The sequence below is a fragment of the Psammomys obesus genome, unplaced genomic scaffold, assembly GCF_907164565.1.
Source record: "Psammomys obesus unplaced genomic scaffold, mPsaObe1.curated_primary_1811, whole genome shotgun sequence".
NCBI lineage: Eukaryota > Metazoa > Chordata > Mammalia > Rodentia > Muridae > Psammomys > Psammomys obesus.
Window position 1 is genome coordinate 811422 of NW_026585895.1, and position 21339 is coordinate 832760.

Genomic DNA, 21339 nt, shown 5'->3' on the forward strand with positions numbered 1-21339 from the left:
TGTGTGTGTGTGTGTGTGTGTGTGTGTGTGTGTGTGTGTGTGTGTGTTTGTGTGTGTTCTAGTGTTTAGAGTATGCAGACATTCAGACATTTTTCTGAAAATGAAATATGAAATGTCTACATATATTTTCATTCTTATACATATCAAATATTCTTAATTTAAAAATACAAATATGAAGTGTTTCAAAATAGAAATAAATTTTAACATCAAGGTGATGACACGAATAAAAAATTCCATACTATGAAACTTTTTTGTTTTATGCCAAAAATTATTTAAAATACTTAATAAATTTCTCTCCAGGACCAGGTGTACATGAAACGGATGAGTTTTATATTTATATTTAATTCTCATCTTCATATGCTATTGTATATGTACATATATTCCAAAAAAGATTTTTAATAAAATTAAAGCTACTAATGCCCCAAATATTTGAAATGGGCATGTAACATTTTTTCAAGATCTTCCCATACAAACATTTTATAAATAGTAAGAATCACAGTATCATCATAGAGATAATGGAGCAGAATATTTGAGATTAAGACTTAGCCTGACTATAGTCTATGACTATATCATAAAAAATTTGGGGGGGGGGGGGTAAGGAAGAGGAAGTTTCAAGCAGTTGCTTCCTATAATCCTCAGAACTATATTCATTTTCTGGCTAAGGAAATTTCCAAAGTCACACACCTAGTAGAAAGCCAAACAAGAATTTAAATTCCAGTTGACGTCAGTCAAAAGACTAGATTCTTTCTCCTGCTTTGGACGAGGGACATAGCTTAGGAATAAGGGCTTACCGAAGGAGGCCCCATTTAGAATGGTCTCAGGGTAGCCAGGCACATGGCTGACCACCCTCTGCTGCCCGTAAAGAACTCTCCTCTGTCTCTGGTAAGAATGTTCAGGGATTCAGGCAGACCTGGTTGTTTAGATCACACCCATCGTTAAGTTGGCCACTGTTCCAACCTCCAGGGCTTTGTACCATTAAGATCTGTTTCTTGATCTACTGAGCACTAAAACCTGTTTCCCATGTTACCAGTTACCACAGGCAATCACTGCTTAAAAGAGTAGAGTCAGCTGGAGGAAGAGGCCAAATGTCAGCTGCGGGAAGAGATATTTAAAAGGAGAATCATTTCTTATCATTGCATTTGGCTGTCAGCTGTTCCCAGTAGATTGTATGTTACTAGTGTGGGAACCTCGTTATATCACATCTTTCTTAGCGTCACAAGTACCTACCAAGCTCAGAATCTGATATAGCTGACATACTTCAAAATAAATAACAAATGAGTGAATAAGTGAGTGAAACCTTAAGTGTATAGATTGACAGGAGTAGGACAGAACGTAATGGGACCCGACAGGCAAGTGATAAACGCAGCTTGGGACAGAACAAGTCTGAGTAACCATAAGACACCCTAGAGGGAAGCATCTGAAAAGTGGCTGCTCAGGCAGGCAGGCAAAAGATATGAACTGGAGCTAGACGCCCCACTACGAAAGTGTTAGGGAGTATTGGAGGGAAAGAGGAATGTCACATCCCGCTCTGCATGTTTTTGAGTAGGTAGATGATTAAGTAGGTACATAATTGTAAACATGAGTAAATGAACTCAGTAGGCTCTATATGTATGCATGAGTGTATATGTGTACGTGTAACAGTAATTATTAAAGAAATGGTCATGAAATTGGGAGGGAGAGTTAGGGACACAAAAGTGGTTAGAGACTGAGAATGATAGAGAACCATGTTGATGTATTAAGTTCTCAAAATGAATGTTTTAAATGACACTGTTCATCTTAAATTTTACATTTCATACTTAAACTGCCTACTTATAACTATAACATAATATCCAAAATATTATGACTTAAATCTGTGACCAACATAAAAACTGATGAAATAATTTGCATTTATTTTTTTATTTATTCTTCAAAGAAAATTTTGACACTGAGTTTATCTATCCACATAGAGACAGAGCTTCTGTATTGGATAGAGCTGTGTCTCATATATATACATGAGATATTAGATATATAGTATGTATGTATTATATATTATACATTAATTACTAGAAGATAGTAGATACACAGTAAAATATTATTGCTATTCAGTTTTCTATAAGCAATTAACACCAACGAGAAGAAACTGAGTTTCTTAAAGAAACCCAGCATTGTAACTCCAGCATCTCCTATCTCCTTCAGCCACCAGTGGAACTAAATGCCATCATGTTCATAGGAAATCAAGCCTCAATGAAGATGAGTGATTCAACAAAGCCTACACGTCAGCATCTAAAAGCTAGTATACAAACAGGAGAGAGACCTCCAAACCTTTTGCTTTATTAAAATGCTCAGACTTGGAGTAAGAGAGAAAATTATTAGCAGCTTAATCAAATATGATTCTAGCTTGTCAACAGCAATAACGCTTTTATTCTCATTTATTTTCATAGGAGAGTGTTAAGCTGGGACTTAGAATGATCTAAGCAGAGTCCTCTAAGGAGAACACTTCATATTCATAGTTCTTCGAAACATTTATTGAAGTCTCATACCTAGGGCCACTTTTTCCCCAGAACTAATTAAGACTCCTTTATATAAAATAAAAATAAGACTCACTACTTCATCTACCTTCTGAATCATTTTTAGATTAGGTTCCTATAAAAGAAGCCTGGAAAATCATTCCATATGAGTAGATTATGTTTCCATTCCCAGTTCTTTTTAGTCTTCAGTTTTGTCCTTGAATTGGAAAATGATTTCTTCATAAGCCCTGAGCACCTCTTTTTAACAAGTGATTCTGTGGCCCAGCAGCAACATCAACTAGAGAAGCCAAACCTCTTCTTTCAAGGTGAAGATGCAGAGCACTCTAACAACGAGGGTTACTTGGTGAGAAAATTCCATTAGTTAATGAATTCTCTCTTCCCAGGGCCTGTCTGTTGGCTGGTGGAATTATCGACACTTCCAACATCATGTAAAACCAAATATCTACCCCAAGGATCCAGACATTGATGTGGGACCCCTTTTCCTGCTTGGAGATACTCAGCCTATCAAGGTGCATTCAACTACCACCAACCTTTGAAAAACGTTCCTGGAAGTGGAAAGATCAATTTCAATTGTTCTAGTGTCAAAGTATCTCAGAGCCTCTCCCTCTCTTTTGAAGTCCAGATACAGATCTGAAATAACAAAGTCTGGAGTTATAGATATAAAAGAACTTTAAGAGTCATGACTCTGGCCATAAAGGCCACTCTCACAGCAGAAGATATAATAAGCTGTGTCGCCTGCTTGAGCAATCCCAGTGACAGGGCCACAGCCAGTGCTCATTACTACCTCTGAGGCAGCAGGAGTGGAGTCGGATGACAAAGGCCAACATTAGTTTTCTTTTTTTTTCTTTTTACTTATTTATTTATTTATTACATTTGATTCACTTTTTTTGACTGTATCCCAGCTGTAGCCCCTCCCTCGTCCCCTCCCAGTCTCCCTTCCTCTCCCTCATCTCCTGCCATGCCTCTCCCTGTTTTCAAAGCAAGGATATGCAGAGATGCTCACTGAGAGAAAACAGTGCTTTCGGCTAGCACTACACTACAGACATCTACACACTGGCTAACTCAATTCACTCAAGTCCAGTTAAAGCGACTGTGTTGTTATTTTTAGCTCGTGTCCATTTTGGTGTGTTTGATTTACATGAGTCACTTATGTAAATAAGTCACCAGTGACTTATGTAATACCTGTAAATCCCACCCACAGGTTGGACTTTCAAACAAAAACTAGAGAATAGAAGTGATATGCTGAATTTTTCAGTCGTTGATTTTTCTTCAGAATGTCAACTTGAATCCATCATCTAAAAGACTATTTAACTTACTGAATTTTTCAAAGGAAGAGAGTATTTCTTAAACAAAAGAGGCATACTGAATAAAGCGGAAGTTTATCCCTCCTCTAAGAGAATGATAGCTCCTGAGAAGCACATACTGTCAAACAGATTTACATTTTCTTCCAGGACTTTATGTGATAGAATAGAAAATGTGATTCCAGTTTTGTTATTTGTTGTCTACACCTGTCTTACATAGAACCCAAAGACTATGTAACTTTTAGAAATGTGCTTTTTCCATATTTAAGGGACTTACCTTCTCTCCCAAATAAAGTTGAAATCAAAGATTATTGCTTATATATGTTAAAAGTATCATCTATTATCACAAACTGCTTTTGACAATAGCTCTATATAAACTTTGATTTCCCCTGATGTTTGTGGACTTCTGTGCTTATCATTAGAATAGTGATATGTTGGTGTCTCTGATGTCTCCCTGGAGCACAGGTTTGTCCATGAAGCCTGACTTCGTCTAAAGCACCGTCCAGAGAGCTGTGTTCTCTGTATATGTGCCACCACTTCACAAATACAGAGACCACCTCTGTAAATTCTAAAGGCTGCTTGTGGGCCTATTCATAAATCTTTCAAGTTCTAGACAGTATAGCTTAAAGTGTGACTTACAGTTATTCCATCTCTGAAATTCAGTGGCGTAGTTCAACAGCGGTGGTGTTTCTTATGAGCTATGAGCTTTTTCTTTCATCTCTTTCCTAAAAGTCTTTTTAACCCTTTATTCAAACATGACTTTCTTAACCCACATCTTGAATATCTCCTGTCCAAGATCAGAGAGACTTAATGTCCTTCCTCAGGATAATGCTCAAGCAGTCCACCTAAGTTTACCAAGCCCCAAGCATCTTCTTTCTCATCCTTTTCCTCATTTCTAACTACTTAGATATTTGGAGTCTTGAGAGCAACTGCAAATAGCTATTAGGATTTCATCACCATAGTGTTTCATTTTCTTTATGGCAACTAAAGGAGATGTTGACTGCATTATCTAGACGAAAGAAGATATGTACACATAAAAGAGGGAAGAACCACTAAGTAGAGTGAGCCCTACTCTTCCTCTATTGTTATAACTGAGCTACCAGAGGAGAGAAGAGTGTGTGTGTGGATTACCATTCTCTCGTTTAACCCTTCACTCAATTCCAACCAGGTACTTGAGATACACAATCACTAACCCTATGCCTTCGGACAAAGTAATTGCTAATATTTTGCATCCTGAGCACAGATCAAACTGATCAAGAAGAAGCCAGGGAAATGAATCAACTTCTAGTTTATGAATGGACTCTTATAATTACACATGATGAGTAATTATATAAAATGTTTGTAAAAATATTACATATGGGATATGTTATATTATATACAGTATCTTCCTGATGCCTTAGAAATAGTAAGTTAAAGTTGAAATCCATGATGTAAATATATGAGAAAAAAGAGGAGATAGACAGAAAGGAGCATCTATCCCCATTTGTCACAAAACCACTTAATAAGCATCTATTGGATGAAGGAGTAGAAATAGAGCATGATGTTCAAGACAGAGTCCAAGCACTATAGATAAGGAAGAGATTTAAAGGCTCTACAGAAATGTGTATTTTAAAGCCAACAATGTGCATGAAGAGGATATATTTTAAAAATTTAAAAATCACAAAAAGAAAAATAATTTTAAATTTTTATTAGATAAGAATTTCTTTAAAATGATAATAGAGTCATAAAGTAAAAACAATAATCCATCTGGGCATGGATAACACTCAGTTAAGGCACACTATTTACTCCCAAGCCTCTTCTGGTTCTTCTAGTGTCTCAAGTTTGACAGGCAATGAGTCCTAAAATTATACCTATCCCCCCCCAGCACGTGCTGGAGAATAATGACTCTTTCCTTCATTCTGTGTCCTTTTAGTATGGCAAGAAGAAAATAAAATACATTGATTATGAGAAGCAGCACCTGTACTTCTACATGGGTGAGTCTCCTGAAGCTACTTTTCTTATAAACACTAGTCAAGCTGAAGACATTATTAGAACTATCTCACAGAAACCAACCCATATCTGATTTGAGTTTTTTCCTATCTGATTTGTTAATGATAAAATAACAGATCTTATTTCAGACTCACTGGTGGGAAAATATGAAAATGAAAGTGAAAAAGAAAACAGGCATTTCTACAGGTGTCCCATCGTACTAGATATTGGGCAAGGAAGAAAAGATATTCTGAAAGAGGGTCAGAAAGCAGAATAGTAATCAGGGAGTCAAGAATCCTTGTCTTAGAAAATTCTGATATTGAAAAAAATAACATTTTTGTAGGAAGAAAAAATAGACCCAAGAGTAAAGAGCATAAAGAAAGTTTGTACATGGAAGAAAGCTTGTAACTTTCAGCAAACAGCTGTAACATATGCACAAAACCCTTAAATGATAGTTAAGATATTTATAGACATATATACATACATAATACATAGGTAGATAGATGGCAGATAGATTGAAAGATATAGATAGATTGAGAGATAGATAATAGATACATAGACATATATATACATACATACACACTAGATAGATGATAGATAGATAGATAGATAGATAGATAGATAGATAGATAGATAGAACACCATTTTGCCAAGCCTGAAAGCAAAACCATTTAGTTCAGTAATTCTAATACCAATATTATTATTATCAAATAAAATCAAACTTCTGGTGACTTATAAACAAGCTTTCAAGTAAATTCTAAATCTACTCATCTGACACAGACTTGCACATTTGGAAAACAAACCAATATCAGGGAAGAAAACAAACACAGCCTGTTTAACAGTGGTCATCAACTGAGAATATTTTTCTCCCAGGGGACAACTGAACAAGGTCTAGAGACATTTTTGCTTCCCAGTATGGAGGGGGATGGGGATAAATTCAAAAAGGCTGCAACACACAAGAATAGCTTTATAAATGATTACCTATAATTCAGAACTTCTGAGGCCTAGAAGCCACCACGTGTTCTTATTTGCCCACGTAGCTGACTAGTGGTCGCTTGTAACAGAGCTATAGAAGATGGCCCCTGAATGAATTACCTGTCAAGTGGGCCGACCCATCCAGTCTCTCCTCCACACTGGCATTCAGCCTCTCCACCCTGCACCCATTATTGCATCCTTTTTGTGCTGCATTTCAAAAGGTAGCCGATACCAGCCTAAGTGGAAATGTAGCTTCACACAAAAAAGAAGTTTATTTTCTGAACTTGACTAAGTAATACCATGTCTCTGTAGTAGTGAAGTATGCTCTAAGCTTATGGGGAATGAGTATAGGGTATAAATTCACTCCACATATCACAAACCATCAACAGTTTCCTGGTGTCCCATCCCTTGGAATACCAGCTGAGCCACTCAGGTATAGATAAGTCAAGCTCAATTTGTTACAAAAAAAGAAAACAAAAACATAAAAACATAGCCATACACTGTTAAAGATGACTTGGAAAATTCTTTTCAGACCAATGCAAAATGAAATAAAAACTTCAGTACGAGCTGAAGTTAATTCTGCTGAAACAAATGATGAGAGGAAGACTTCCCAAATACTAAAAAAAAAAAAATATGTACTAAAAGGTGTTGTCAGGGAGGAGGAAGGAGTGTGAAACAATTAGACATCTCTGTTTGTAGACAGTGCTTATTGTTGCTGGGCTCTGGTCCCCCTAGGAAACAGGGGCCTTCTTCTTAATATTTCAAAAGGAAGGCCATCTGGCCTTCGAGTTATAACAAAACATCTCAAAGGAAGAGAGAAATAATTTGCATTTATATATAATCTAAACTAATTCTCTAAGAAAAATGATGCCAGATTATTCTTGTCAGGTTGGATGGTACAAAGCAAATTATTATGACATCATTTGGTTTTCCCAAGCAGGAACCTTAAGGAGATTGGGCTGTTCTGGCTTTGGGCTGCTACAGTGGGTATGTGTGAAATCATTTGTGCTGGTAATTGGTAATCCTAGCTGGTCAAGCCTGAGATTTAGTTGAGGACAAAGCCCAAAGGAAGCTAACTAAAGCTTGGCCAGGGAAAAGACATTTCTCAAAGCCTAAGGGTCTCCCTGAGATTGCTTTGTGGTCTTGGAAGCCGTGTTGGTGCTGTGACAAAATCAGGTATATATCGGGAAATAAGTATACTGACCTCATTCTTTTATCAATGTATTATAACAAAACCCACTCTGAGGACATAAAAGGCCTAAAATACTCCAGGACTTGGGAAACCCTGAAAGCTCAGAACAGAAGACTGGGGGAAATGTCTACCAAAATGACTCTTTCCTTCAATATTTCATGCACTACTTCAGGAGACTTGAACCTGGAACTGTCGGCCAAAGGCCTTCCTTAGCTGAGGTAGGAAAAGCTCAGGATGTTGTTCTGGATGTACACCTTGAGCCCCTTCTGAAGGGCAGCACTTTGAGAAGGGCATACAGAAGAAGTAAACACACACTGGCTTGCACTAGGGTCCACATTGCTCATTGGCCCTTTTTTTTTTTTAATCTTTTCCAGTTGCACTTCCTCTACTTATGCCCGTCTACTTCAATTTCCAATCCATGCAAGTGATGTACCTTCGAAAGTACTGGGCGGTGAGTGGCGCATCCCACTTCCTCAACCTAGACCACATAGAAAATGGGTTGAGAGCATGGAGTGTTTCCAGCTGTAGCTTCATCCGAATGAGACAGTGCCCAAAACAGGATCTAAAACCGTGTTCAAGGATTCTAACGGAAATACTTTATCTCTGCAGGACATTGCTTGGGTTAGCAGCTTTTACATTCGATATTTCATCACATTTGGCCCTTTCTATGGAATTTTCGGAACGGTGTTGCTCATATATTTGGTCAAGTAAGAATATTCTCTTATTTGTATTACACTCTTCTTCTAGATCTATTTGTAGTTAGCAAAATATGATGACAATGCAACCCACTCCCGTGAGAAGTTTGAGAGCAAACCAAAAGGTAGCAGTTCAAGTGGTGGAATAACACAAGTTTCATCTAAGAAGAATTTGCCCAACTTGATTTTTCCCCATTTTCTCAGATGACCCATGAAGCCAAGTCAGTTGTTCTCTAAGGCCATTATAACTTAAGCTGCTTTGACAATAGAAACAAAGAACCGTGCCAAGAATATGATAGGGAAAGAAAATTTTATGCTCTGTCATGACTAGAAATTTTTCCCAAAACCAAAATGGCTTCAAACCACTATTTTACATATATAGCCCTTTCCAAACTTCTAATTTGTTTCTTTCTCATCTCATTGTATCACTATACTAAACCCCTGTTAGTTGTAAGGATAATGAGAGCAACTATGCATCAGACAATAGGTTAAGGGCTTGACGTAATCCCCACACAGCTTTACAATGTAGATGGTATCATCTTCTTTCTTTCTGCTCAAGGAACTAAAGCTTGGAGAGATTGAATCACCTGCCCTAAGGTGACAGACAAGTAAGGGCCAAGACTGGTGCCAAGACAGAACTTGAACCCAGCTCTATCTGGTGGCAAACCCTCAATTACTTTACAAATGTTCTTAGAGAAGCTGGTAATGTTTTTCTTGTGCTGGGAACTGAACTGGGCTTCATGCATACCAGGCAAGCATTCAGCCCCCGGTATCTCTTATCCTTACACCAAAGCTAGAGTAGAATATTTGCCAGCAGTGCTCTGAGTTGTGAAATGGGACAAAGCATATTGGCAAGTACTTGTGTCCCAACACTAGTTAGGAACAGCATTCAAAGAAGAAATAGATAGCTACTAGAACCTTATAACCTCTTTAATTTCCTCTAGTGTTTGGCCGTTTAGCCAGAGGTCATGAAACCTAGGTGACTGCAACTAGAACACACTTAAAGGAGTTACTACTCTCTGTTTTTATTCCTCCAAAGGCTTATTGAGAGCCCCTGGATTGCCTATGTTACCCAGATGAGCCACATACCAATGAAAATGAGCAGAGAAGAGAACCTCGACTGGCTCAGCACTCAGGTGATGATGGCGTTTCCGAGGGACAATTCTTCCAACCAGGCTGGCTGAGAGCCTGCTTACCTTAAATAAGAATACTAATAACTCACCTTCACAGAATACTTTCCTGAGGACAAGTGAAATGTTTTGCACGTAACTACACAAGGTGGACACAATGATTATTCTTACTTTACAACATGATAAAACTGACTTGTGAAAAAGTTTGGTAACTTGTATATGGTCACAAATCTAGTAAGTGAGAGCAGCAAGTTTTAAACCTAAGAACTTTGATCATAGTCTTTCCTGCAAAGTATTTCCTGCAAAGTTATTCAGCTAAAATTCAGCAGCCAAATCTGAACCACTGATTGATTGTGTATATAAAGTTTTACTGGGTCATGTTTATATTTGAGTATTTATACATATTTATCCATGGTCTCTTTGATGCTATAACAAAATTTAACATTGATGTCAATGTTAAAGATTTACTATTAAAACTATACCCCACTCCTTTATTGAATACAAAGCGATCACACCTGAAACTATACACACAAACATTAAAAAGACTCAGTGGGTTATATTTATATACTTGTTCAGACATGGACATATATATGTTACAATAATAACCAAGAAAGGCTAGAATTTTGAGAATAGGGTGAGACATGGAAGGAGTTAGAGAAGGTACTTGGGAAGGAGTGTAGGGAGGAAAATGAAGAAGGAAAGTGATATAATTCTACTTTAATGCTTAAAATGTAAATGTATTTAAAAATAAAAGTCTAATAAAAGGTATATTACCTGGGAATTTATAGAAAATGTGAAATGACTTTCTATTGTAACCACTCATATGACACAGCCTTTCAAGTGAATCTAAGACTCAAAATTATAGGATGATTTGTACCCTGGCAATCAGAGGGACCCCACCCCTTACCATCCATAAGAAGGATTCTCGGGTGATTGGCCTGGAAGCTACCGCTGTATCTTCAGTCATTGGGTAGACTAGACACTTTCTTAATGGATATACATTTCTTTTTACGTGAATTGTTTCCCAGCCACCTTGACCTTTTTATGTGAGAATTAATATGTTTTAGATAACATCTTTTAAAGCAAGGCTTTTAAAATTTTTCCTATAATATATGTTATAAACGTTTTCTTTACTTGTTTCTTAACCCTGTGATTTTACTACAAAAGAACTTCGTTAATATTTTATTTCTTAATCTCACTCAGAAGACCTCAAGTCCTAACCTAACCATACACTTTCACAACAATCCTAAAAACCCCTCTGCAGCAATCAAACTTGTCATCCATGAGAGCATAGCCTTCTGGGCTAAGGAATGATTGTCTAATTTTCTCCTTCAATCCTACATATTTCTTCATATCTACTGCTTTATATATACTTTTTAGCAAAATGTCTTAGTATTTTTCATTGGTAAACTTCTTGAAGGCTGGGACTTTGTTGTATATAACTCTTAGCTACTAAAAGGTAAAAATAATAACCATGTGTCTTAATTGATTTACATCAAATAATTAGCATTTATTTGACACTTAGGCTTACTTGTAGCTAATGCAAGCTGTTTCTTTGCAGATTGTGGCCACCTGTAATATTGAACAGTCCTTTTTCAATGACTGGTTCACTGGACATTTGAACTTCCAAATTGAACACCAGTGAGTGATGCAAATGCTCCGTCATGGAGCAATGGCTGACCCTTAACTGCGCCCAATATAGCACAGCCTGCAACCATTCAGCAAAGAGTCTCAGAGAATTAAAAAGTTTAACCAGGGTTTTCTAAAGAGTGCTACCCATCAGTGCCAATGACTGGCTTGAGAGGGAGAGAAGGAGGCTCTAACAGTAATGGAGAGTGAAGTCAAATCATAGAAATGGACCAGTAACTTAGATTCCATATATTCTGAATCTTAAGAACTGGTAATGTCTATGAGTCAGAGGAAGGTATGTGGATGTGTGAGTATATGTGTCCATGCATATTTAGTTTGTTAAGAAAGCTTAAGAAAAATTACAGTAATTGAGTGACCAAGTTTTATTGAAATTTAAGCACAATTTAATGAAACTATCAAGTTAGGTACAAAGTTATAAAATACTCAGTAATGAAATCTAGTCACTTTTGAGATTCCCAAATGAATCTGAAGAAACTCTTCCAATTAATCAGTTAAGTGGACATACAATAAAAAAAAATGGAAAATGATAACACTTGGATAGCTGATCTCCCTCAGAATACTCAGCAAGATTCCTTTCACATTTTCTTCTGTGAAGCTACATCTAGGAATCAGAGAAAGAAAGAGCACTTATGCTCTTAATGCTGTTTTCTCGTTCTCTATTCTTTGTAAATCCTAGAACACCCTAACAAAAGTAGAGCCATAATTCATACATTATTGAAGAAGGTATCAGGTCAAGGAAGATTACCTGGCTGGTATGTGCCAGACCTTGCCTTCTTGCCTCAAGTTCCAATCTGAGGACTTCCATTTAGATGTCACTAGATCTGAGTGAATACTTAGCTATTCAGTGGTGCAGAATGGAAGAACAGAAAACAAGGGTGGAAGAGACATGACCTCCTGCTCTCCTGAAAAGTTCAAAATGCTAACTAATTCATGTTTTCACTTGCCCTGGCCAGCAATAAGCATATTAAATGCAGCTCATATTTATTCTCTTAGCATTTCCCAAACACTTGCCATCCACATGGATTACAGAGATATTGAAAGATAAGAGTAGGAGAACTGAATTACTAGAACTTCTAGACTTACCAGAAGACTTGTACAAGGTTAAGGCTGGGTCTGCATTCAAGGATGATTTTATTTGGAAATAAAACTCATTTTTGATTTCTCTTTATGTGTAAGTTCCACTTCTCTTGTTTTTTTCCTTAGTCTCTTCCCCACAATGCCACGCCATAATTACCACAAAGTGGCCCCACTGGTGAAGTCTCTGTGTGACAAGCATGGACTGCAATATATAAGTAAGCCCATATTGAAGGCATTTGGAGATATTGTCAGGTAATAACATAACTCACCTTTGCTCATAGCTCTCATTTTCCTTTCTTCCCAGCCCCCAAACTATTCAGCAGCTTTTGAATTTTCCATATTACAACCATGTTAAGAGACACCAGTATCAACAATAATAATGAAACATAAATATTTAGCATTTACCTACTAGATTCTAGGAATTTCTTAGTAGAAATCCCCTAGTGACCTTTCATATCCATGTAGGATTTGTCTTTGTATTCACCATAGATCTCTGGACATGCTTTAGAATTTAATATGCTATTAAGGATCACCGAAGCTTCTGGTCCACTGGAGAAATTGTTAATATATAGAGTGGTGTAATGATCAGACCAGGTAACCAGCAATGTGCAGTGAGTCTATCAGAAAAATCATATGCATACACATGGATTTTCATGCAGGACGTGGTAGTGGACAAATTTACAACCACTGGTTTGAGTTTAATTATGTTCTTTTTTAAAAGGGGGGGAAGGATATTGTTAAGGCCACAATAGCCACATCTTATCTGATTCCTTCAGTCTTGCCATCTTCATCATCTTCTCTGTCATATAGATATCTGGTCTACCTTCAGTTGTTGAACACTCCCTGTACATCTCATTTCGTTGCCACTTTTTCTCCTGCAACACTCCTCAAAATACCACCTCTGATTTTCCCGTCTTAATTACAAACCACTCTCTAAGGCTCATGGCAATTTTTCCCTTTACTGGTCTCAAAACAAAATCTATCCTTATCACAACCTTGATTAAATAGCTTGTTGAGTGAACAATTATTTAATATTTATCTTTCAAGTCTATCTGGACAGGATTCCTTTCTGTCTGTTTTGATGTTACATTCCTGGATCCTAAAACTATATCTTCAGCATTTTAAAAGAGGGTAGGTAGGTGAAGACGGTATGACCTGATATTTACATACATGGCATTGAATGGAATAAAATGAAAATGAAACTCAAACTTTCCCCCTGAAAAAAGGGGGGGGCAAATTTATCTGCTGAGAACAATTCAATGACCCCTTTCCTGGTTCACAGTATCAAATATGACCACAAACTATATTGTTTTAAAATAAGCAATGGGGTCAAAGTTTTTGTGGATGGCTTGGTGTTCCCCTTCCTTTACTAGGAGACAGTCTAGTTAGAGGATGTCCTCTTCAGTCTCTATGGTCTCTGCTACTAGAGGTACCTGCTTGAATCCCCCTCATATCCTACTAGGATCCTACCCTGACTGAGGTCTTCAGCTTGTCACAGAGATAACCCCACCCTCAGTTTCTCTTTTCTCTACAGGCCTTCTGTCCTCTCACCCCCCCCCGCTCTCCCCAAGTCTAATCCCCATGCTTTTAACTCTCTACTGCCTCTCTGCTACCTTGTTGCCTCATTTCAACCACTAACTTGCTATTCTATCTCCCCTTCCAAGTGAGATTTATGCATCCTCCCTTGGATTCTCCTTGTTATTTATCGTCTTTGGGTCTGTCTAGCTCCATCCATTCTCCAGCATATTTCATGATTTCTTTGTTTTTAATAGCTGAATAGTATGCCATTGTATAAATGTGCCACAGTTTCTTTATCAATTCTTCTGTTGAGGGACATCTAGGTTGTTTCCAGGTTCTGGCTATTACTAATAAAACACTATGAACATAGTTGAGCAAGTATCTGTGTTGTATAACAAAGCATCTTTTGGGAATATACTCAGGAGCAGTATAGCTAGGTCTTGAGGTAAAGTTAGTCCCAATTTTCTCAGAAAGTGACAGATTGATTCCTAAAATGGTTGTACAAGTTTACATTCCCACTAGCAATTCGGGAGGGCTCCCTTTTCTCCAACCCCGCTCTAGCACATGCCTATTGTTTGAGATGTTGATATTAGCCATTCTGACCCGTGTGACATGGAATCTCAGAGTCATTTTGGTTTGCATTTCGCTGATGACTAAGGAAGTTGGGGATTTCCTTAAGTGATGCTGGGCCATTCGAGATTCCTCTATTGAAAATTCTCTATTTAGTTCTGTACCCCATTTTTTTAAATTGGGTTATTTTGTTTATTGGTGTTTGATTTCTTGAGTTCATTACCTATTTTGAATATTAGCCCTTTGCTGGATGTAGGATTGGTGAAGATCTTTTTCCCAATCTGTAGACTGTCTTTTTGTTCTGTTAACAGTATTCTTTGCCTTACAGAAGCTTTTCAATTTCAAGAAGTTCCACTTACCATTTGTTGATCTGAGAGCCTGAGCTGTTGGTGTTCTGTTTCTGTGGCAATGAGTTCGAGGCTCTTTCCCACTTTCTCTTCTAATAGATTTAGTGTATCCGGTATTATATGGACATCTTTGATCCAGTTGGAATTGGGTTTTGTGAGGGATGTGCAGGAATATAGAGCAGAGACTGAGGGGATGTCCAAACAATGCCAAAGACCCACCCTATGAGAGAGAGCCAATGCCTGACAGTATGAATGATACTCAGCTAAACGTGCAGAAAGGAGCCTGTTGAGGTTGTCCTCTAAAAGACTCTATGCAGCAGCACCTCAAAAAGTTGCTGAATGTCACTGCCAAATATTAGGCTATGCATAGAGAGTCTTGTGGAAAAGTGAAAGGAAAAAGTAAAGAACCTGGAGAATATAGGAACTCCAAAAGAAAACCAACAGGGAGAAATAATCAAGGCCCAGAGGAGATTGCTAAGACTGAAAAATCAACCAAGAACCATGCATGAACAGGACCTAGGCTACGTACAAAGATGAAGCAGATGGGTAGCTAAGGTTTCATGTGGGTCCTCTAGTAAGGGAAGTGGGGACTGCATCTTATATGGACCCACTTGCCAGCTTTTTGATCACTTGGGACTGCCTTGCCGGACTATAGAAGAAGAGATGCTCAGTCCTGATGCAACTTGATGAGCTGGGGTGGATGGGAAAGGGAGCTCCCTTTTTCTGAGGAATAGGCAATTGGGGACAGAGGAGAGAAGAAGGGTGGAGCTGGGAGAGGAGGAGAGATGAGGCCACAACCAGGATACAAAATGAATAAAAAAAAAATAAATAAACTTTAAAAAGAAGAAAAGAAAAAAAAGAAAGCAAGCAATGTATCTGATAAATGTTTCATGTGGATTTCCTTTGCACTGAGTTCTCTTTCTGACAACTCTGTTTTCTTTCCAGGTCTTTGAAGAAGTCTGCTGCCCTCTGGATGGATGCTTACTATGAATGATGCAGAACTTTGCACTTATTGGTATCTCTGAAAGGGGTGGTGGCTGTGCAAGAGCTCTTCTCTGATTTACTAAAAATTAACCAGCAACATTGGCATACGGGAGTGTGCCAGGAATGTGAATCCCAAGGACACTTTTTACCCTCTCCCTGAAGGTATTATCTGGAACTGAAAGGAAGAAGAAAAACAAGGTGACTTTGGTCAGAATAACAAAAGGGAAATGGTAGTTCATTGTTTCTTCTTTTTCATTAGGGTTTTGGACTTAGTTCCAATAGACCTCATTGAGATTGTTTCTATGACGGGCATAAGATGATGTGGACATAAGCAAAAATGTAAAAAGTAAAAATGTCTAACAGAGCCCACTAAAAGTCAGTGTAATTATTCTTAGGAGAAAATTGTTTATTTAAGACATCGGTGGTGAAATACAAATTTTTTGCTTATTTCCTTTCAAATAGGTTAACTTCTTCAAAAATTGATTATAATTAACATTAAAATACCTTCACAAGTTTGGACTCTAGGTATCATGGCTAAAACATGTGTATTAGTGTACTTATGCATGTGTTTCCTACAGAGAAATTAGAATTTCCAGAAAGTCTCCTAAAATTTTTCAAAATCAATGTATAAAAGTGTTTCTCTCTGACGCAGAGTGTCCCTTGCATATAGGATTGGGTTTTCTAATCCCTATCTACCAGAGCAAAAGTGCCCAAATACTCTTACTGGATCATCAGAATGAAGAAGAGCTCCATTTTGTTTTAGTTATCTGTATATATTTTATTACTATTTACAATTTATTCACTTTGTATACTAGTTGTAGCCCCCTCTCTCATCTCCTTCCAGTCCCACCCTCCTTTCCTCTTCCTCCCCTACCTTCTTCCCTAGTCTACAGATAGGGGAAGTCCTCCTCCCCTACTGTCTGACCCTAGCCTAACAGGTCTCATCAGGACTGTCTGGATCCTCTTCCTCTGTGAGCTAGCTAGGTCTTCCCACCAGGGAGAAGTGATCAAAAAGCAGGCAACTGAGTTCATGTCAGAGACTCTTCTCCTTTACTAGAGGACCTAAATGGAGACTGAGCGGTCTATGGGCAAAATCTGAGCAGGATTTAGATCCTCTCTATGTATGGTGTTTGGTTGATGTGTCAGTCTCTGCAGCCTCCCTTAGACGCAGCTTTGGTTGTGGATTTTGTTTTGTTGTTTGTTTGTTTGCTTGCTTGCTTGCTTGCTTGCTTGCTTGCTTTGGCTCTGGCTCTGGCTCTGGCTCTGGCTCTGGCTCTGGCTCTGGCTCTGGCTCTGGCTCTGGCTCTGGCTCTGGCTTTGGCTTTGGCTTTGTTGGTCTCCTTTTGGGGAGATACCTTCAGAAGATCTTTTTTCAAACGGGATTGTTTTAGCTATTCTGGATCTTTTGTTTTTCCATATGAAGTTGAGAAATGTTCTTTCAAGGTCTGTGAGAATTGTGTTGGTATTTTGATGGAAATGGCGTTGAATCTGTAGATTGCTTCTGGTAGGATGACCATTTTTATTATATTAATGCTTCCAATCCATGAGAACGAGAGATCTTTCCATCTTCTGATAACTTCTTCAATTTCTTTCTTCAGAGACTTGAATTTTTTTGTTTTTGTTTTTTATACAAGTCTTTTACTTGCTTGGTTAGATTTACATCAAGGTACTTTATGTTATTTGTGTCTATTATGAAGGGTATTATTTCCCTAATTTCTTTCTGAGCCTTTTTTCTTTTGTATACAGGACGGCTACTGATTTCTTTGAGTTAATTTTGTATCCTGCCACTTTGCTGAAGGTGTTTATTACCTGTACGAGTTCATCTCTCTCATTTTTGGGGGTCACTCAAGTATACTATCATTTCATCTTCAAACAGTGTGATACTTTGACTTCTTTCTTTCTGATTTGTATCCCCTTTATTTCCTTTAGTTGTCTTATTGCTCTAGCTAGGACTTCCAATTTTATGTTGTAGAGATATGGAGAGAGTGGGCAGCCTTGACTTGTCCCTGATTTCAGTTTCTATCTATTTATTTTGATGTTGGCTACAAGCTTGCTGTATATTGCCTTTACTGTGTTTAGGTATGTGCCTTATATCCCTGATCTCTCCAAAACTTTAAACATGGATAGATGTTGGATTTTGTCAAATGCTTTTTCAGCATCTAAGGAGATGATCATGTGGTTTTTTTCTTTCAGTTTCTTTGCATGGCGAATTACATTGATGGATTTCCATATATTGAACCACACCTTAACACCTGGGATGAAGCCTGCTTGGTCATGGTGGATATCTTTGATGTGTTCTTAGATTCAGTTTGTAAGCATTTTATTGAGTATTTTTACATCAATGTTCATAAGAGATATTGGTCTGAAATTCTCTTTCATTTTTGGGTCTTTGTGTGCTATAAATGACTATAGCCTCATAGAATGAGTTTGATAATGTACCTTCCATTTTTATTTTGTAAAATAGTTTGAGGAGCATTGGTATTGGGTTTTCTTTGAAGATCTGGTAGAATTCTGGACTGAAACCATCTGGCCCTGGGCTTTTTTTTTTTTTTTTTTTTTTTGATGGAAGACTTTTGAGGATTGCTTCTACTTTCTGAAGGGATATAGGATATTTAATTTATCTACCTGATCTTGATTCAACTTTGGTAAATGGAATATATCAAGAAAATTGTGTATTTCATTTAGATTTTCAAATTTTTCAAATTGCATATAGGCTTTTTTGTAGAGTCATAATGATTCTTTGGATTTCCTCAGTGTCTGTTATTACGTCCTCCGTTTCATTTCTGATTTTGTTGATTTGGATAATGTCTCTCTACCTTTTAGTTAGTTTGGCTAAGGGTTTGTCTACCTTGTTGATTTTCTCAAAGAGCTAGTTCTTGGTTTCATTGATTCTTTTAATTGTTCTCTTTGTTTCTAATTTATTGATTTCTTCTTTGAGTTTTATTGTTTCCAACTGTTTACTCCTCTTGGGTGTGTCTGCTTCTTTGTTTTTTTCTAGGGCTTTCAGGTGGGCCATTAAGTTGCTTGTATAAGATGTCTCAAATTTCTTTATGATAGTACTTAGTGCTATGAACTTTCCTCTTAGCACTGCTTTCATTGTGTCCTATAAGTTTGGGTATGTTGTGCCTTCAATTTCATTGAATTGTAGAAAGTCTTTAATTTCATTCCTTATTTCTTCCCTGACCCAGCTGTCCTTGAGGAGAGAGTTATTCAGTTTCCATGTGCGTGACTATATGATCAATTTTGGAGAAGGTTCTCTGAGGTACTGAGAAGAAGGTATACTCTTTTGTGTTTGGGTAAAAAGTTCTGTAGACATCTATTAGATCCATTTGACTTAAGACCCCTGTAAGCATCATTTTTTTTCTCTGTTTAGCTTCTCTCTGGATGATTTGTTCCTTGGTGAGAGTGAGATGTTGATGTCTCCCGCTATTAATGTGTGGGATCGATGTGTGATTTAAGCTTTAATAATGGTTTGGTTTAGTTTGGTTTGGTTTGGTTTGGTTTGGTTTTTTTAAATTTTTGTTTTTGTTTTTTTATCTTTTTAAAATTATTTTTATTTTTATTAAATTGCAGTTTATTCACTTTGTTTCCCCTGTAACTTCCTCCCTCCTCCCCTCTCAAACCCACCCTCCCTCTTCCCCACCCATGTCCCTCTTCCAGTCCACTGAAAAGGGAGGTCCTCCTCCCCTTCCCTCTGATCCTAGTCTACCAGGTCTCATCAGGAGTGGCTGCATTGTCTTCTTCTGTGGCCTGGGAAGGCTGCTCCCCCCTCAGGTGGAGGTGATCAAAGAGTAGGCCAATCAGTTCCTGTCAGAGACAGTCCCTGTCCCCGTTACTATGGAGGCCACTTGGATACTGAACTGTTATAGGCTACCTGTGTGCAGGGGTTCCAGGCCATACCCATGAGTGGTCCTTGGCTGGAGTATTGGTCTCAGAAAAGACCCCCGTACCCAGACATTTTGGTTCTGTTGCTGTCCTTTTTTTTATTTTATTTATTGTATGTGCATTGGTGTCAGGCCTGGATTTACAGACAGTTGTGAGCTGTCATGTGGGTGCTGGGGTTTGAACTCGGGTCCTTAGGAAGAGCAAATAGTGCTCTTAACCACTGAGCCATCTCTCCAGCTCTGTTGCTGTCCTTATAGAGCTCCTGTCCTCTCCAGGTCTGACTATCTCCCACTTCTTTCATAAGATTCCCTGTACTCTGCCCAAAGTTTGGCTATGAGTCTCAACATCTGCCTCAATACCCTAGACATATAATATAGGATAATCATACTAAAATATGTTTTTGATTTTTTAACAAATGCAAAAGCCCTTTTGGTTGGGGCATAGATGTTCAGGATTGTACTGTCTTCCTGGTAGATTTTTCCTTTGATGAAAATGAAGTGTTGTTCCTCTCCATCTCTTTTGATTAATTTTGGCTGAAAGTCTATTTTATTAGGTATTATGATAGCTACTCTAGCTTGTTTCTTGGGTCTGTTTGCTTGGAAAACCTTTTTTCCATCCCTTTATTCTGAGGTAGTGTCTATCTTTCTTGTAGAGGTGTGTTTCTTGGATGCAGCAGAATGTTGCATCCTGCTTCTGCAACCATTCTGTTAGTCCGTGTCTTTTTATTGGAGAGTTCAGTCCATTCAGTCCGTTGATCACTAAGATCAATGATTGTGGAGTTGGTGGTGATTGTGTATTTATGTGCCTGTTTTCTTTTTCTTTTTTGTTGTGAAGATGCCTTTATCCTGTGTTTTCTTGGATGTAGTTGATCTCATTGGGTTGCAGTTTTCCTTCTAGTATCTTCTGAAGGGCTGGGTTGCTGTGTAGATATTGTTTAAATTTAGTTATGTCATGGAATATTTTCTCTCCATTTATGTTGATTGAAAATTTTGCTGGGTACAGTAGTCTGGATTGGCATCTGTGGTCTCTTACTGTCTACTCGGTATCCACCCAGGCCCTTCTGGCTTTCATAGTATCTGTTGAGAAGTCTGGTGTGATTCTGATCAGTCTTCCTTTATATGTTACTTTTTATTTGCCCCTTGGCACATTTAATATTTTCTCTTTGTTCTGTAGATTTAGTGTTTTGATTATTATGGGGTGGGAGGAATTTCTTTTCTGGTCTGCTCTATTTGATATTCTTAAAGCTTCTTGTATGTTTAAGAGCATCTCTTTCTTAAGGTTGGGGAAATTTTCTTTTATTATTTTCTTGAAAATATTTTCTGTGTGCATCTTTCTGCTTCTGGGATAGCTCACTCAGGATGATCTTTTCCAGATCCCACCATTTATCTGCAAATTTCATGATTTCCTTGTTTTTTATTGCTGAGTAATATTCCATTGCGTATGCACAATTTGTGCATCCATTCCTCCACTGAGGGGCATCTGGGCTGTTTCCAGCTTCTGACTATTACAAATAAGGCTGCTACAAACATGGTTGAGCAAA

General features: G+C 37.8%; 1 protein-coding gene across 1 annotated transcript in view; it reads left to right on the forward strand.

Moving 5' to 3' along the window:
* Window positions 1-15924, forward strand: part of LOC129671616 (fatty acid desaturase 2-like protein FADS2B) — a 38710-nt gene extending 22786 nt beyond the window's left edge. Inside the window, exons 5-12 of the mRNA XM_055600693.1 lie at window positions 2891-3016; window positions 5721-5781; window positions 8318-8394; window positions 8553-8650; window positions 9678-9774; window positions 11330-11409; window positions 12622-12747; window positions 15876-15924. Of these exons, the coding sequence (XP_055456668.1) occupies window positions 2891-3016; window positions 5721-5781; window positions 8318-8394; window positions 8553-8650; window positions 9678-9774; window positions 11330-11409; window positions 12622-12747; window positions 15876-15924 (714 nt within the window). The remainder of the gene's footprint in view (window positions 1-2890; window positions 3017-5720; window positions 5782-8317; window positions 8395-8552; window positions 8651-9677; window positions 9775-11329; window positions 11410-12621; window positions 12748-15875) is intronic.
* Window positions 15925-21339: the final 5415 nt, after the last annotated feature.